We start from the raw sequence: 18,455 nt of genomic DNA on the forward strand, positions 1-18,455 counted from the left end.
TTCTGGGTAAAAATGATCCATTAACTAATCCATAAAAGCAGAGTTTCGCAAACATTTTATAGTGTGCCCCCCTTTTGGAGATGTTGTCTTAAGCCCCCTTCCACAACCAAGTGCACACACATGCACACATACTCTATTTTTTGTATTGTTTTTGAATCATAGTGGGGACATTCCATTGATATAATACATTTCCTGGTCCCTAACCTAGAAAGTGGTCCCCAAAAAACGAGTACATGGTACATGGTCCTCACCATGTGGCAAAAACCAAGGGCACACACACTCACGCAAACACTCATGTTTGTTCAGCTATACTTGTGGGGACAATGCATTTCCCAACCCTTAACCATCAGAAACATTATTCCTTGGAAAGCAACAAAGAACGAATGAATTAACAAAAAAAAACTGCAAAAATCACTTTTACAGTTGAAATATTACACTGGCAAGTTTACCAAGCCAGTATAATTTGTAATAATAAGAAATGTATTTGTGATACCAAGAAGTGTTCCCATTACACTACACCCCCCAAAAATACACACCCACTCTGGGGTTTGCTCCCCCATTTAAATATGATCGCATTAATGGATGAACTACATAATGGTGTGAAAAGAATGATTAGGGGCACGCTGTGTTAAAAAATAAAATTCAAATGATAAACTTTGAATTAACTAATTCAGCATCTACTATTTTCAAACCCTTCTTCACCCTGATAACTGTTTTTTTTTCTTTTTTAATGTCTGGACTGGTCACACCTTCGGGATTGAAAGACTATTCGGTGTCATCTTTGGGAGTGAATGTAAGGATTCCATAAAGACATAGAAATATATCTTTAAGACTGAGTGAGTTAAACACTTGCCAACAATAAAGTCACATGAGAAATAAAACATCAAAATCTACAATAAAATAAAAAAAAGTGACATTGGCATTACTCTTGTTCATTCCTTTGTTTTCTCTTCAATGTGACACCAGTCGCTATTCTTTTGTTGAATCATTGAGTATTCTAACAGATAATCATACCAGTGCTACCTTGTCCAGATATTAGATAGGTAGGAAAGGGCCGAGTAAGAAAAATTAAATAAGTACTGGAAATCAGAACAATGCTTTTTACAATATATTTTTTTATTTATAATTTATAATTGGCAGATACAAAAACTCTTGAAACTGTATCCAAAATGTGCAATAAATCACTGCTGATTAACAAAAAATTTACAAAAGTCTGTCTACTTAGGAAAGTGGACAACCCATGTAAACTGGTTTTTAACTAGTAATTCTAGAGTGTTTACTAATCACTACGAATGCTTTTTGAAATGAACTCTAATTTTTAACAAATTGCAAATCTGCGTTGCTCTCCCAAGATGACAACACGCCATCCGGTGTAAATACATCATTAATGGCGACATTCTACTGTCCTCATTATTAAATACAAGGAAGGCAATTGTTTTTTCCATAAGCAGCATATGTGTAGAACACATGACAAAGTCTTGTACCAATATATGAGAGACATCAACAAAACACGGACCGGGGACGGGCATTTTCAAAATTCACGTTGTAAATGGATCACCTTCATTTGTTGCGATGTGCGGAAATGTAAATCTGGAATCACAAACTAAAGATGTCGACGCTTAATCAATTAGAAGAATTGAGAGGATAACAGCATCAACACTTTATGTAAAAGGGTTCCCGCTTGTCAATAATGTGACAATGAAACGCAAATCAAAACAGAAATACAACTGAAAGCACATTGTATCAAAAAACATCTTACTTTCACATTTCAATCAAAAGTACATCCACAGTCATAATCCGCCTTCCTGGACAGGATGCCGGTGCCTCCCCCTCCATGTTCCGCACATATTGTATGACAGCAAACTAAATACAGTATACAGTTAACTAAACGCTTACATGAAGAAATAGCAACTACCGTGCGATCGTGACTCTTGGCAGGATGTAAAATGAGAATATCCAAGTGCAAAAGAATTCTTTAATGGAATTTGTTTTCCTAATTCTACTCCAAACAAGCATTCCTTTTCGCAATTCCCCCAATACGTCGCAAAAAATAAAGCCACAAATTTAAAAAAATCCAACTTGTGTTTGGCCCACTGCCAGCCCAGTTCTTTTTGGTCATTCAAAGCAATGGCAGCGAATGACGCATCTCCCGTACACAGGTTAGCATAATTCTTCCTTCATTCTTCCTTTCTGTCCAACTTAAATGCTTTAAAACGCTACAACGTTTAACATGCAACACCATTCAATGTTCCTAACTTCTCAGACATTAACATTTTCAGCTACCGAAAACCAACGCCCGATGATGGTTGTCTTAGGGACCGTCTTCAAACGGTTGTGCGAAGTCAAAACTCCAACCGAAATTCCCTAACAAGGCATCTATATAAAGCACTTGAGTAATGAAAAATGTGCTTTTCCCTTTGAGTATTTTTTTGGGGGGGAGCGTGGGAAATCACAGTTCCATTGAAGCCATGCAACTATAATAGAATTGTCAAAAGCTGAGGACCTTGACCTCATGCCAACCATGGATTTCCCAAATCCTTTAAACACAGGGCTCACACCATTTTGGGAATTCATTTGATCTGGGTCAGACTTTTAAGACACGAGTCACTGCAAACAGATTCAGGTCAAGTGACGACAGGTCTGCTTTTAGGTTCTAAGTACGTGCTTATAATTAATTCTAAACCACATCAAGGCTTTATTTGGGTTTACATAATAGGTCAGAAGCCATTGTGACATCTTTACTCATTGAGGTCAACCATCGAAGCCTACATGGCATGCAAATAACCAGACTTAAAAAAAAGCAGCACAGTTCTACACTCTAGCTGCTGTGTAGTATTCCTTACAAAAAAATTAAAACACTTTAAAAGTGGGTCTATTATGCTAACTAGTGTTTTCATCACCCAAACTAGCAAAATACGCTACCATTCAAATGCCTGTGCATATTTCCTTTTGCTTTTGACTGAGAAACTGCTTTCGTAGATCTTAATTTACATTGAGCGACCAAAGAGGCCGTTTTTTTCAAGTTTTAAATTGTTGCTAGAAAACCAAATGAACGCCATCAGGGAAGAGCTGATGTCACGAAACGTAAGAATAGACTACTACGATTTACGCACGTCATTATCTCTGTATAAGTACTCGAAACTTGATTTCAATTAACAGACATTGTATTTTAAATCACTAATAAGCGTAATAGGTCCCACTCACTGTCCTATCCAAAAGTATTGGTACAGCAAGGTCAATTCCTGTTGTTGTACACTTAAGTCATTTGGGTTACAGAGTAAAACAAACAAATGCGTCAAAAGTTCAAGTCCAGCTTTTCCATTCCAAACCCAAATCATGGCATTGCTTTCACCATGCTTTACAAACAATCTTGTGTGTTTTGGCTGGTAGGCAGAACCTTTATTTCATGATACTTTGACATTTCCAACCCTTTGGAAGTGGATTGTGATACCTTTATCCCTACCCTGGAAGTTATTTAACTGACTGTTGATCTTGGGTGTTTCTTCATAGCTCTCACATTATTTTTGTCATCGACTGAATGACCGATTTGATGTCTGTTGCTCAGTACATCAATCGTTTTTTCTTTTTCAAAACATTCCAAAAGTTGTACTGGCTATGCCTAATGTTTGTGCAAATAGCTCTGATTCATTTTCCCTCTGCTCTCAGCTTCAAAATGTTTTTTTTTTTCTCCCCAGATAGCACTTTGGGCTTCATCTTTGCATAACAGCAAATGCCGTCTTCACAGGCAAAAATCAGAGCCAAAACCAAACCCTATCAGATGTTTACACATGAACTACTAGAAACACCCACCAGTCACGTGTTCCAATACTTTTGTTCACTTGTGTAATAATGGGTGGATTTAAACTAAGATGCTCTGTTTAATTCAGAATTTTAATCTCACATGATTCATTTGATCTGAAACCCAAATATCTTCAGAATACAACAAAAGCTAAGGAATTGGCCTTGCTTTTCCAGTAGTTTTGGAGAAGACTACATTTGCAAAGCACAAAATTAACACAATGCCGTTTCCATAAACAACACAACATGAAAAAAAATCCAGCATTATCAGTACCGTTAGACTTGCATAATATTGAATGGCTCTTCATAGCCAGAGGTTAATTTAAAGCTCAATGTGCATGACCGAATTTTGGAAAATGTCTCGATTTTGGACAGCCGTAAACTGTGGCCACATGCACGTAACAGCACATAATTTTATACATAAAACCACAAAAAAAAAAAAAAAAAAAAGATTCATTCATATTCATGTGACCGTCAGATCTCCAACACTTCTTGTATAGCTTTGTGCTTTTTCAGGTTCTACCGAAAACCAAAGCATTCACTAGTTGACACAGTGAAGAACATTTATAATGTGCTACCTGTATCACACCATGACTGCTGAAAAGATTCATTTAAATATAGGAACGCATCAGTGAATAAATTGCAATTGACGATAAGCAAAAAGTCTGCTTCAGTAATCATTGCAAGTTAACGTTACCTTGATTTCATGCACATGACTGTGCTAGCAAAAATAAGTGATGAACTCGAAAATGATGTTCAAGACTGGTCGTTTTGAGAGGTTTTGTCTGTAATTTTTTGGGCCATAGAATGTCAATGTACAATTTGTTATTTCAAAAATTAAGTTCAGCAATGCATATCAATGTACTAATGACCATTATGTTTCAATTTTATGCAGGCCTTATTTCAGCATTTCATTGTGCGACTGGGATAACTTGTGTTGGTCTGTGTGTGGTTGCCCTCCAAGTAAAACCAGCCATCTCAAAAGGGGTGTGTGTAAACCTTATTGAACATTTAAAAAAAAAGTGCAACATAGACGCCACTGTCCTGTGTCAGTAGTGCTTCTCCTGTAGGTAATCTTTCATCTTGTTAGGTAAGGGCAGTTTCTGGATAAGGTCTATTCTTGTGTATTGTCTAATGACAAAGCGACAAAGGTACTGCAGGGAGCGCACTTGCATAAACCGAGACACGGGGTTGGTGAGTCTGACTGGGTAGGTTGCAGACCCTGGTACGCGGGACCTGGAATAACAAAAAGCACCATTCTCAGAGTCTTTTATCGAGTGTTCTATGAGGTCCACAATAGACGTGTGTCCTTCCACGTCAGGCTGCTCATAAAAGCTGAAACGTCCGTTGGAGTGTTCGATGCGGGTGTGGAGAGTTTTGCCCTGTGACCTGAAACTCAGGCTGAGCAGGTACCGGTCATCCGAGCTGTCTCGGACCAAAAAGGAGCCATCGGCCAAATTGATGAGCTTTTCCTCCGCCTCCCAGCGAGTGATGGGACCCCAGTACCATCCCTGCCTCGCCAGCTTCTTCAACTCCTCCGTCAGGCTGGTCACCACCATGGGCCCGCTACTCTGGACAGAGTCGTACACCCGGCTGACCCCAGGAGCCGAATTGGGATCGAAATTGAGGTGGTGTCTAACTCTGTCAGCAACCTGGCTATCCGGGGAGCTGAAGCCAGAGAATGTCCTGGGAAAACGACCGTTACTGCTCATGGGAGGCAGGAGAGGCGAGAGGGGAGGCGGGCCCTCTCCTCTCGAGCTTTGAAGCATGACGCCGGCAGAACCGATGAGAAGACTATTCACTGAGGTGTCCATGAAAAGATCGGGAGGCAAAGCGCCAACCATCTCATGCTCTTCCTGTCCTTGATCCATCAGTGGGGACCCATTGTCTGCCTCCGCTGCCACCTCCATAGGAGACGCGCTGTCCAGACAGAAGGAGTGGGACCCTTCTGGGTACATTCCTTCATCTAAAGGCATTGTGTACTGAATGTAGTCTTGGGGCGTCAACCCCAGCACAACAGGCACGTCATTGTCATTGATATTTAGATGCAGCTCACCATTTTGGGACTGCTGAAGGTTTTTTAAGGATTCAGGTTGGTCCTGAAAGAGCCCGTCCATCTGAAAATCACTGAATTCCTTTCGGATGCCATTTAAATTGGGGCTTGGGTTCGGAGAGTGGACCATGGCTTTAACTTTGACCTCCATTTTAAGACAAGCTTCATCAGAGTTGACTGGCCGCAGAGGCCACGGCGAGGGGCTATAGTGGTGGCTCCGTAGCGATGCAGACCTTAGAGGTCTCTGGGCTTTAACCTCGTTGAAGCCGATGGGCACAGAAGAGGAGGAGAAGGTGTCCTCATCGTCTGTCGAGCCGATGGCAGACGACCCCGCTTTGCTCTTTGCCTTCTGCTTGGCAGACAGCCTTCTCTTAAGTGATCCCATCAAGCCTTCACTCTTGGAGCGGCTCTTATTCTGCCCACCTTTGTCTTCCTCTCCACCCAGATCACACATGGAAAGGTCTTTGGTGTAGCAGCCACCAAAAAGTGACTCGTCCTTCGAGAACTCTGCGGCTACTGGAGCCTGCTGGAGCATGACAAAGTCGCCGTCCTCTTTGCCCTTTATGCTCAGCGACTTTCGAATGGTCTTAAGGCTGATCTTCTTCATTCTGACTGGCCCTCCGCCAAGGTGGGGGGCATGAGATGTCTCTCCTTGTATCCTGATGAAAGTACTAGCTACCGTATCCTCCCATCAGGTCGCACATAAGTCATGTATAGAACAGAGCCCCCAAACCCTTTAAAAACAGAAAATACGCACGATTAGAAACAGATAAAATGTATCATTTCCTTATTTACCTTATGCATTCACACATGCAGACAGATTGTTAGTAATAGCATTATTTTCACAGTAGTAACAGATTTATCCCAACCTGCATTTGTAAAAACGTGACAGCTAAATTATAAATATGTAAGTTAATATGTGAAGAAAGCTATCGATAACTCTTATTTTACAAATGGTTTGCTGACATCTTTTGGGTTTTTTTGTGTGGCCCGCATACAACCAAACAGTCTTACAATAGTTTACAATAGGGAGTGGATATTAATTATTGATGATTGTTTTGCAATCAATATATACTCTACTCCAATGGCATTAAGTGCTGACATTTCCAAACACTCTGATTTAAATATTTTGACTTGTATAAAAAAAAGATTCAAGCACGTATTTAGCAATAAAAAGACAAATGATTTAAATGTCAATGCTAACCATTGCATGCAGTAATGACGGTAACAGTTCTACTTGAATCACTGACTTGCACACACTGCATTTCCTAAAACTTTATTTGCTTGCACTCCAACCGCAACCTAAAACATGACCATTTCAGATTCAATATCCTTCAGAGACTCAGCCAATTCATGTGGCTTGCTGAATTCTCCATTTTGCCCCAGCAAACGCAAAGTTAAAACGTCTCAGATTTCAAAACACGAGGCATCGTTGGAAAAGCCAGAATGTCCTCTACTGAGCACGCCAGGACTTGGTAGAGTAGTTCAAATAAATCAAAATCTATTTATGCCATTAAAACATGCTCATTGCTACAAATGAATTGGCTAATTCTCAGGATATAAAGGGCTGTGATACCCAGCCATTTGGAATGAAGAGCTTTAAAAACTACTGCTGACAATTCTGAGTGACAGATTAAATTAAAAGGCACGCACACACTCACATAGACACATAGACAAGATATAAACAGACCAAAAAGGTGTTACCGATTACTCACCATTCTGAGGAGAGGCTATGTGACTCGACTTGACTGAATGGGTCAAGTTCCACTTCTAGCACCTTTCATTTGATGCTAATGAAAAAAAAGCAAAGCCTGTTATCATAGATCGAACATTTTCACTCTTACCTAACATGTAATTACCAGAGAGTTAAAGACTAGTCGTTTATATAACATGATCCTTGACTGAGCTTATTATAGAAGCAGAATCAAGGTTTTGTCTTGACCTAGCCTAGCACGGCCTACACATTTAGAAGCAATCTAGCTTAGCCTTATAAATTCGTATTTTACAGCATTGTCCCGAGTCAAGATGATAATAGGAAATGAAAGAAAACATTTCAATGAGCACTCGACAACAATAAGGATTGTTTCCTGACTACATTGTCAGTAGAATATTAAACATCCAGATATGCTGCTGCGACTAGCTTTATTATTAGTTAGCACGTTTGCTCCATAGTGTAAATCGTACCCGATCGCAAGTTAAAATTTCCCCACGTAGAATGCATTTTTTTACCCCATTACTTGCACTCACGAGAATAACAAATACATCCCAATTTGAAATAGAGGTTCGCTCTTTCACCTTTGTTGACTGGCGAAAGCTAGTTTGGCTAACATTAGCATAGTACCAACCTAAGCCAATCAGCTAGTTTCCTTTACGCTTCTTGTCGAAAACATGCAACAAAATAACATTACCTTGTAGTTATTCTTGTTCTCGGTCCACAGCACTAACATCGGCGATTACATGTCCAGGGTTGCTAGGATTCTGAAAAAGAGGTGCGGCGATATATTGTAGGATACAATGACACAAAAAGGTGACACCTTTCTGAGTGACTAGGTTAGCACACTTGAGTAGCTCCCGGCCTCTTCCTTTGTTGCCTGTTGAGTTGAGACAGATAGCAGATTGGGATGGAGCGAACACACGCACAAACACTTCATTAAATTGATGATAGATTGACAAACAACTAATATTCTGCTTCGAAAAAAATATATACCTTTAAAAAAAAAAAAAAAAAAAAAAAAAAATATATATATATATATATATATATATATATATATATATATATATATATATATATATATATATATATATAATATATATATATATATATATATATATATATATATATATATATAAATTTTGCATAAACTGCACTCCACATGACTTTGATTATATTTTAAAAATAAATGTACAAGTGTAAATTGTGTTTAGAGGGAAATTGCACTTCATTCAAAAATACTGGACATAGCCTTTTAGACTGAACTTCTTATCTTTAAAAAACAAACATACACCTATTTATTTAATGAAAATAATATTATTATATAAATATATAATATAAGTATTATTTCGTGCACATTTTTAACAGTGTCTGCACCGTGTGCAATAGTTGGATGCTTTTCATACTAAATTTTTTGTATTCATATGATTATTGACGCGAGTGAATGATAACCTGCATTCGTAATAACATAACGTTAGTAACAAACAGCAAGGGGTCTAGATAAAAATAATAATTGTAGTTAATGTATAAATTTATGACTTCTTCATATGAACATATTAACGGCAGAATGACATCGGTTGATACTTTTTTTCTTTTCACTTTTGTGATGAATTGATGTCATTGTACAGTATATATAAACTGTATGTGAAAACATTATATATTTTAATAATTTTCTCATTTGAGTCTTGAGCTGAAAAAGTTTTGGGGAATCTGATGTAAAATTGTGATGGCAACTCATTACTTGTTGAACCAAACTCTGGCCATAGTGGTTTAGCTGTGATCACATTGTGACAGGACAAGTTTATCCAAGAGAAGTTGTGTAAGAAAAATAATTGCTCCAAAATATTCACTGTCCAAATATTCACTAATGAGTAAACTTTCTTATTTGTGGTTTATGAGTTTTGATTCAGCGTGGTGACTTGTGCTTACAGGTCTTTTTAATTTGTATTCTGAAAAAGATCAAGTTGACTCTCCAACTACAAGTTGATAGAGCAAACTAAACGCTAGTTGCCTAATTAGTGTCAGTATTGTTTTTAAAGGGGATGATGTTTACCACTGCCAGACTAATTTGGTTTCTGCTGAACATCACATTGTTTTATTATTTTTTTTCCACACTGTCAAGTGTATTGCCGTCCTTCCCCAACCTGCTTGGGGCAGCTATAGGCAGACAGGCTCTGCTAGCACTCTAATTACTGGGCCTTATTAGGCTTGATCAAGCTGCCTTTTCTTGATATGCTGGCACACGAGGGAAAGTGGTAGTGGAGGAAGGCAGGAGGCAGAAGGGATGGCAGCTCTGAAATGATGCACCAAGGACACCGCAACACATGAGTCTGTTTTTACAAGCCAAATTAGACCTGACAAACAAAGTTTACTTCATTGATATGGGAGGCCAGACAGTAAAACAGAATGTAGGCACAACTTGACACAATCTTGTATACACAGTTCTATGCCTTGCATCACACTTTTTCTTCATTGCCATCATGATACAATTCTGTTGTGACATCACAATGAAAGAAACACACACAAACACACAACATGAGAAAGAACAAAATGCACTCGTAGAGGTAAAATTCAATATTTTTATTACATACCTTCATCATTATAGAAACAAACTACAACACAACATTGCTTAAAAGGCAGGCAGTATTTATTTTCACACAACACCCTGTACAGTACTTGCTTTGGTTTGACTCTTTTCACCAAGTGTTGCAGTCTTCTCCTCAGTGGCTGCACTTACCCTTGGCAATGAAGGGGAGGACAGGAACAGAAGGAACATCAACATTGCGGGTCCAGGACAGGGCCACTGGGACTCCTTTTGCACAAGGAAGGACTGCAGAATGACAACTTTTAGTATTTAGGACGTCTACGCCTTCCCTTTAAAATTCAGCTATAATGAATATTTTCACAATCACAATTGTAATGTGAATATACAAGCTTTAAAATGGTTTATATGAAATGATCTTGAATGATAAAGTATCATTTTAAATCACCAACAATAATACAAAAAAATCAATCAATTTGATCTTCAATATCGTGATACCACTGAATGTGTTAGTTACCACCTTGTCAAAACATAACGTAAATATCTCTTCCGAAGTTTAGCAGAACGTAAAATAGGCAACAATACAAAATCTTTGTGGTGTTCGCCATTTCAAAATGAAAGGACTTAATGTGTCTTAAAGTGTCACGAGAATGTAACTAACTCCTCACTTCTATAGGTTGTAGGGCACATCCTTATCAGATTTTTAGCTGTATCATAATGACAACAAATGAATGCCCTCACAATGACTAGATCTAGAATTTGTATAAAAATGATTGTCATCGCGATGATGTTAACATTTCAAGAAAGGCAGACATTTTGAATTAAGTCCTATTTGATTCTCCATTAAAAAAAAAAAAAAAAAACCTTTACAATAAGAAAGGTTTTGTTCTCTCCTACACATTTTGAGCCCGTGAACGCATCCCCACTCTATCCCGGAAGTGGAGGGACGCTGGCGCGGATGTTGAAAACAAATCCGTTTTTTATGCCATACTAGCAAACATCGACTCACTTAACTGAGTTACTTGAACCTAATATGGGCCCGGAACACACTTGATTTATCCTAAAAGCATTTATAACGGGACATGGAATTATCTGGTATTATCAAGAAAATAGGTATGCTAAACTTAGTTAGCCGGAGAATGGTTGCTCGGTGCCTTGTTTTTACAAGAAAAAAAAGGATCATTACCGCATGTTTTCTAACAAGCTATAAATATCCACATTTTACTCAACTTACATATTGACTCACGTGTTAACTGTTACGTCTAATTTATGTGTTTAGTTTAAACAAACTTTAACACATTAGCTAATCCACTAAACTTCAAAGTCAGTGAGACGTATCAATTCAAAATTGTATCTGCTTCTCACGTCAAGATAAATCTACAGGAGCTTTTTTTCTTCTCCAAATTAAATATTTTGTTTCTGTGACCAACAGGCCACTCTCTGGTCGAGATACGAGTTCGAGCATTGAAGAGCATCCTAAGTAAACTGAAGCACTCTCTGATTTCCATCCCTGATATTGTTCAAGAAAAGACACTGTTTGTGTATCTCTTGGAATGGTTCAATTTCCCAGAGGTGCCCATGCAAGAGGAAGTCCTGGATTTACTCTTGACTTTATCTAAGGTAGATGACACAAAATGTCATGCCATCTATGTTTTCCCTTTCATAGTTTATTTCTTTTTTTCAAGCATCCAAGTGCAGCCCAGATGCTGAGAGACGTTGATGCGGAGGATTTCCTCTCCCAACTGTCTGCTAACGTGCAACCGAGACTTCGAGCTGTCATTGACGCAACCCTGGACCAGCTGTTCCAGCTACCTGAGCTAATCCCCTGTCACACCGCTGTCTACAAACACGGACTCCACAATACACCACCAACAGGTGCTGCAAGCTTTGACAAATAGTTAATGAAATCTCTTCAATAATGATAAAGATTAATTTATGAATATCCTACATACTGTGATATCACCACAGATTTACCAGCTGATGAGCATCTTTCTAAAAGGGGGTATTTCCAGAAGAGTATTCCTAAACTTGAAGATGGGCCTCCTCTGAAGATAGCAGGCACTGATTTTTACTTTCTGTTGCAAAATGTATCATACAATAGATCCTTGAAGTTGAACAAAATCACTTGTGTTTTAGTCATACTATGAAACAATTGTCTCTTCAAAACAAATGTTAAAGAAAACCATGTTAAGTGTTCTTTACATTGCAAATATCACCAAAAGTCTATAAAACTAAAAGTAAATTCCAAATTATGTTGTGTTATGCCATCTTAGCCACTTTTCGTTTTCTTGTTTTCTGTTCAGTGCACGAGGCAGTGAAATGCTTAAAGTTCTCTGTGTTTCCTTGGCTGACTTTGACCAACACTGACAGACACATTCTGTCTTCTAATGAAAGGTGAGGAAATCTATGTATTTCTATTTGATTCAGGACAAAAAAACATTTAAACAATTGTGTTAGGCATAATTTATAAATCACTCAAGTGACTAATGTAATTTGGTTATAGTCTAATAATTTTATCGGATGATTGATTAGACTTGATTCAAATTCAATTCTTCTGTAAAAGTTCTTTAAGAAGCAGCAACCCCAACTTGGTGCGGACCACCTGTGAGATACTGTGCGATGTCATCATGCAGGACTTCCCTGCTGAGATCTTCCTGCAGAGACCCAATATCGCAAAGGTGTGCATGCTTAATTTCTGGTCTGGGTGAAACAATAAGGACTAGCCCAATTGTAATAATGTACTCTGTAGTTGCCTGTCTTTCAGTATCTCACTGCCATTGACGGCTATATTGTTGTAGTAAAATATTCATTTTCACAGGGCTTGCAGTGAGTTAACAAGATGCTGTAGTTAGCTTTGCCCATCACATGTTATTCAGTAAGGAATCCAAAATACGGAAAACGCCTCTCAGTATAATAAAGCACATTTCTACACCATTGCAACTACTATGTTAAATATATTTTTACAACAAGACCAGTGCAAATGAACTTTCCTGCTGAAATCTAATCCGTAAAAGGTCAGTTTATACATGTACTGTGTTTTTTTTTTTTTTACCGGACCAAATTGCATAATCAATTATTCAACTTCATCTGCTGTTTTTATAGTGTCTCTTATTACACATATTCTCAAAGTCAAATATTTAGTATGTTTTTATTTTATTTTTTTAAAGACCAGTAGTGCCTTATCTAATTTTCAGCACTCATAAACTAGTCTACAAGAAAATGCACACACCCACGTTCACTCACACATATATCTTCAATCATTCATCTCATTATATATTGCCTTCTCTAATGAAGTCTTTTCCTGTCTTCAGACTCTCCTGTCCCTTCTGAGGCTGGGGTCGGGTAAAGGTGAGGCATGTTACCTCCACTTGCAGGCGCTCTCCTGCCTGAGGCAGCTTTGCGTGGGGCTGAGGCAGAGGCTGCGCTTTCATCGAGATCCGAGCTTCCACTCTGCCAAGCAAGGAGGTGCCGCCTGTGAGTTAATGTGACAGCGTTTTGTGTTTTTCATGAATACAGTTGGAACGTAAAAATATCTTTAAAAAAGTGTGACAGCTGGATGAAAAGTAGAAATTGGACAGTCACAATCGAATGTTTTTAAAATGGATTATCTTTTTAAAACGGATTATTCCATCAATTATTCCATCGAATAATTCATTAATCGCCCGACATAATCTGTTTAGCTTGAATGTGAGTCAATGTTTTTTTTTTTTTTTTTAAGTAATTTACTAAGGTTGAAGGTGAGTTGAAGTGAGTGGATTTAACCAGTATAATAATTAATTTTTTTATACAATTTTAAGACACCAGGGAAAATTTGCCTATGCTAACCAGTTAGCAATTGCAGTCAGCATTGGCGTGCTTGCGTTTACCATTTAAGGTACCAAACACTATCTACCATTTAGTTACACATTCATAATGTTACATGTACATTGTAAGAGACTCAACTCAAACTTTACTCCCAATTTCATTGTCTACCTGCGTAAGGCTGCACAGTTCATCGAATTTTAATGGCGATCACGATATTGGCTGCCACGATTAATTAAGATGATCCTCGCTGATATTAACATTGAAAAAGCCTGATTTAACCCTAATCCTATATGTCAAATTAAGCACTTAATCATTCTCCCACCAGGTGTAATTTTTCCCACATGTTTGCATGATAAAAGCTTCTGCTTTTTTCACCCTAATACATTTTTTACAAGTGTAAAATGGCATTGAGTTTCTCACCTGATTCCTAATATATGCAGTGCTAGCTGTCGACTGAGACCCATTTTGAAAAATCAGATTGGCAATAATTTAAATACAGTTCCTGTGAAATGATCGAAAATGACATTTTGACTGCTAATTGATTAAAATTTGCTTAAAAGTAAATAATGTGATTTGCACTTAGCAAGTAAGTTAGCTGTGTTGCCTGTGTCCCAAGTTTTTGCCATGTCTTGGGTGAATGTTTTAATTATTATTTACTTTATTTATTTTTGTTTATTATTATTTGTAAGTATCATGCCTTGAAGCATTGTTTATGTACTGCTTGTTTAATACAAGAGCAATAAATAAACATGTTTGATCATGATTAATAATCATGATTTCAATATTGACGAAATTAATCGTAAATTGTTATTTTGGCCATAATCGTGCAGCCCTATACCTGCGATACAATTACAGATGCTGTTCTACATACAAACAAGTTACGTTCCAGGCACTTGTTCGTTAGCTAAATTTATTAGTATGTTGTTAGTAATAAAAAAGTCAGCCGGGAAAAAAAAATGTAAATCAAAAGTAAATTGCTGTGTTTTTAGTAAATCAAGAGCTGGAAAAATAAAGTTAATCGCTGCCACTAAACCATGCTCATGAGAGGAACTTCAAAATGAAAGCATACCAAAGGTTATTTCCGTCATACACTTCTTGCTATGGTACAGTTTTTTTTTTGTTTTTTTGTTTTTTTACATAATGACAGGCCTCTCAGAAAATTTCCCGCTTAAGTAAAATGATGAGGATTGGTAAGTAGCGCTTTCTCCACAGTATTTCATAGCACTTCTGGTCTATCCCCATTAGTTACTGCCTGGTAAATGTGTCTGTCCTGCCTGGGTCATTTTACTATTTGTGTGGCGATATTACTGTAAAAGAGCTGAATTTGATTGGGCAGGGGGGCCCAAGTCAGTGGGGGACTTATACTATCAGCAAGGGAAAGATGTTTACGATGGCAGTGCTTTGCATTGGTATCACAGAAAATCTGCTAAATTCATCTCAAATCAAATACATCAATTGTTTGGATGTAAAGGAGCCTCCGAACTGTAATTCCATTTTATTCTGTTCTATTACACCTTTAGTCTCCTTACGTAAGAGTCTTCTTAAAATCACTTACAGATGATGCTTCAACAATAATCCATGAGTAAAATAGAGAGTGGGGCTGCCTGTAAGCTACTATGAGGTCAATAACTTCCTGTTCTTCTTGTGAATGTGTGTGTGTGTGTTAATGTTGTATTTAATGTAAGCCTGCTAACTACTAAATTAGTGTTTTTAAGCACACAAATAGCCTCAGCCATTCGCTCACTTGCTGCTGCACCAAGACATGCAATGAAGCTGTATGTCAAGAAAGTCTTCGCATAAAAGCATGTGGTATTTTTATGTACTGCTTGGATCCCTTCTCCACTTTGCAGTAATTGAACATCAATTCATTTCCGTTGCTATTTTGTTTATTGGGAGGAGTCTTTCTCCCTTGTCACCATCACAATATTGCAAGTCTGCGAGAAAGGTCAGTGTAGAAAACAGTGCCACAAACATGGTTCCAGCAGAGGTTCGAGGCTGATATTTTTTGGTCAGTCTATTTTTAAATCCGATTTACCTGACCTGGTCAACTTTATTCCCCAACCCCTATTTAGAATAATATAAGAGTGGAGGCGATTATTTTAGGAAGTACAGTTCTTTCTGTACATATCATTCACTTAATCAAATCAGAAGCAGCAGAAAAAAGATTTATGTTTAGAAGGAAAAACTTTAGTAATCAGCTCTAAATTTATGTGATTTTTTTTTGTTTTGGCTGTTCAGATACGATATCCCAGAATTCCTCCTACTCCCAGGAAGCTCAGGAGACCCAGCAATCACAGGCTTCTTCACCAGTAGCAGAGTGCTCTCCTCGACCATCTGTGATTGGGGGGACAGGTCAGAGAGTTAGAGGTGATGGCCAAGATGGAGATGCAGCTTCCAATAGGTACGTCTTGTCATTTGATCGAATGTTGGCTTTTATGATCCCCTAGCATCTCACAGGTTCTTAATCTGTCTTCATTCAGTGGCAGCTCACACAGAAGTGCGATAGGAGGCCAGCCGGCAAGACAGCGACCTCCTGCAGATGTGGGTCACTTGGCAATGCCTGACCAGGGTCTGGAAGATGACCCAGAGACGGGTTTGCAGCAGCTCACTTTAGCCCAGTTCACTGTTGACACGCTGGAGCATGTCATCCCCATGCTTAAGACAGGTAAGTGTTTGTGTTTTACCTTATTGCACTCTTCTCAATATTCAAATGAGGTGCTCTTTCTCATGTGGCATTCATGGCAAAACAACTCTATTTGGCATACCAAACCTTTCTTCTTCTTTGGTCCTCCCAACGGCTAAGAGGGAGTATGTTACCAGCCTCGGGATAGCTCCCTCTCAGGCATATTTATGAATAACTCATTCACTGCCAACCTAGTAAAAATGGATCTGTGACGTCTATAGCCGTCAGTGACAATAAATGAGATAGATTGCTTGACTACATCCGTAATGTGTTGTGTTATAATAGTGTGATCTGGTAAGCTATTTCAGGATAGTTTAAAGAAATAAAGTGTTATGATTTTTTTAATTGCTCTTATCAACAGTTGAACCAAATGCCAGTTATTGTCTTAAACACTGCAAGAAAGAGTAGATGCGAGGTAGGACAAAATTAATGTTTGTAAAATGTGCAGATCTGATAAAAAAATCTAATCTAAATCTGTGACTCTCAACCATTCTTGAGCCGAGGCACACATTTTAGGTTTGAAAATTCTGATGGCACAACACCAAACAAAAATTTCATAAATGATATACATGTTGCCATTAATAGAAAATCAATTATTTGTTCAATTTGCCTCTATATGTTGCTGACAGATTTACAAAGTAACAAAAATGTTTTAAGACAAATATTTTTATGCCAACATTTTATAATTTCCCATGGTACACTGTTTGAGAATAACTGATCTAAATTGATTTATGGCATTTTGGTAAAGCTCTCTTGAAATAATGCTTCAACAAAATTAAGGAAAATCTTTATTGTATTGTATTTCTCAGATGGTTCACATGTGTTCTGTCGTGTTCTGGAGCTGCTGTTCGACACCGTCCTTCTGCTTGGGGACAGCGTCTGCGAACTGGTCTGGGACGATCACAGCCTGGTGGGGATGGAGCTGGCAAGTCGAACCACAGCTTGTGACAGCCTCTTATGCAGATGAATGGATGCGCCTTACTTGAATGGGGGAGGGGCCAGCGCACTGGGTTTAGCCTCCAGGCGATTTGCCACAAACACGTAGGCATATGCTACTCAGGAGTCAACACGGATTTGATGCGTGTGATTTGGTCGAATGAATTTCAGAACATTACACAGCTTTCCATTTTGCAACCAATATGCTATGAGTAGGATTTCAGTTACTACTTTAGCTTTACAGTGTACGTACAGTAGATAAAATTTAATTTTGTGGAACCATATGCATATTCAACAGACAAAAACACACTAGTTTGAGAGGTTGTCGACGGTGTATTTGAATGGATATGAAACCCAAAATAAAATTAATATGATTATTTTTGCACTTTTCACTGCGGCCAATGCTGCATCTTGTGTCCCATAATGGAAATAGAATAGCTGTTTAGATATTTTTTTTTCCAATAATGACAATGTGCCGCCCCCCCTCTCAAAACTCATATTTTTTATCCTCTGTTTAAGATTACACTCCTTTGCTGTTGGGCTCATACTGTACGCTTGTCAAGAAGTAGGCCCCCAGGCTCTCTGCCTTTTAATACATGCCATTCAACATCTTGTGGGCTGTTTTGTCATATTTATGTGGAGAGCAGTTTTTGTGTAGCAGACCTTGGGTTTTTTAGTCCGATGGGAATGCGCTTGTCTGAGTTAACCAGTCAAACAATAAACAGGGCACTTACTGCCCCCTACTGGTATTATTCAATCAGTGTTGCTACCAGAACAAAGTGTCTGAGAATAGACTGCTCTAGTTTCTTCATTGTGAGATGGATGCTGTATTTTCTCCAAAAATAACCCTCAAATCCTCTTTTACATTCAATTTCTCATGTTTTCATTGAATAAGTAGTTCCTTTGTTCTTCTGCGACTATCGATACA

At 38.2% G+C, this 18,455-nt stretch overlaps 2 protein-coding genes across 2 annotated transcripts in view; one reads left to right on the forward strand and one right to left on the reverse strand.

The window, feature by feature from the left end:
• Window positions 1–1,095: 1,095 nt before the first annotated feature.
• On the reverse strand, window positions 1,096–8,402 carry socs6a (suppressor of cytokine signaling 6a). The gene is made up of 3 exons (XM_088402383.1): window positions 8,260–8,402; window positions 7,567–7,641; window positions 1,096–6,585 (listed from the first exon to the last, which is right to left on the reverse strand). The coding sequence occupies exon 3, from the start codon at window positions 6,456–6,458 to the stop codon at window positions 4,848–4,850; it is 1,611 nt and encodes a 536-aa protein (XP_088258509.1). The 5' UTR covers window positions 6,459–6,585; window positions 7,567–7,641; window positions 8,260–8,402; the 3' UTR covers window positions 1,096–4,847.
• Window positions 8,403–11,088: 2,686 nt separating this feature from the next.
• rttn (rotatin) overlaps window positions 11,089–18,455 on the forward strand; it is a 44,990-nt gene continuing 37,623 nt past the window's right edge. Inside the window, exons 1-10 of the mRNA XM_088401518.1 lie at window positions 11,089–11,217; window positions 11,537–11,724; window positions 11,790–11,979; window positions 12,073–12,162; window positions 12,408–12,498; window positions 12,668–12,782; window positions 13,416–13,578; window positions 16,147–16,309; window positions 16,389–16,573; window positions 17,401–17,516. Coding sequence (XP_088257644.1) covers window positions 11,187–11,217; window positions 11,537–11,724; window positions 11,790–11,979; window positions 12,073–12,162; window positions 12,408–12,498; window positions 12,668–12,782; window positions 13,416–13,578; window positions 16,147–16,309; window positions 16,389–16,573; window positions 17,401–17,516 — 1,332 coding nt within the window. The 5' untranslated portion in view covers window positions 11,089–11,186. The remainder of the gene's footprint in view (window positions 11,218–11,536; window positions 11,725–11,789; window positions 11,980–12,072; window positions 12,163–12,407; window positions 12,499–12,667; window positions 12,783–13,415; window positions 13,579–16,146; window positions 16,310–16,388; window positions 16,574–17,400; window positions 17,517–18,455) is intronic.

The sequence above is a fragment of the Hippichthys cyanospilos genome, chromosome 19 (assembly GCF_059441005.1).
Source record: "Hippichthys cyanospilos isolate Australia breed blue-spotted pipefish chromosome 19, RoL_Hcya_1.0, whole genome shotgun sequence".
NCBI lineage: Eukaryota > Metazoa > Chordata > Actinopteri > Syngnathiformes > Syngnathidae > Hippichthys > Hippichthys cyanospilos.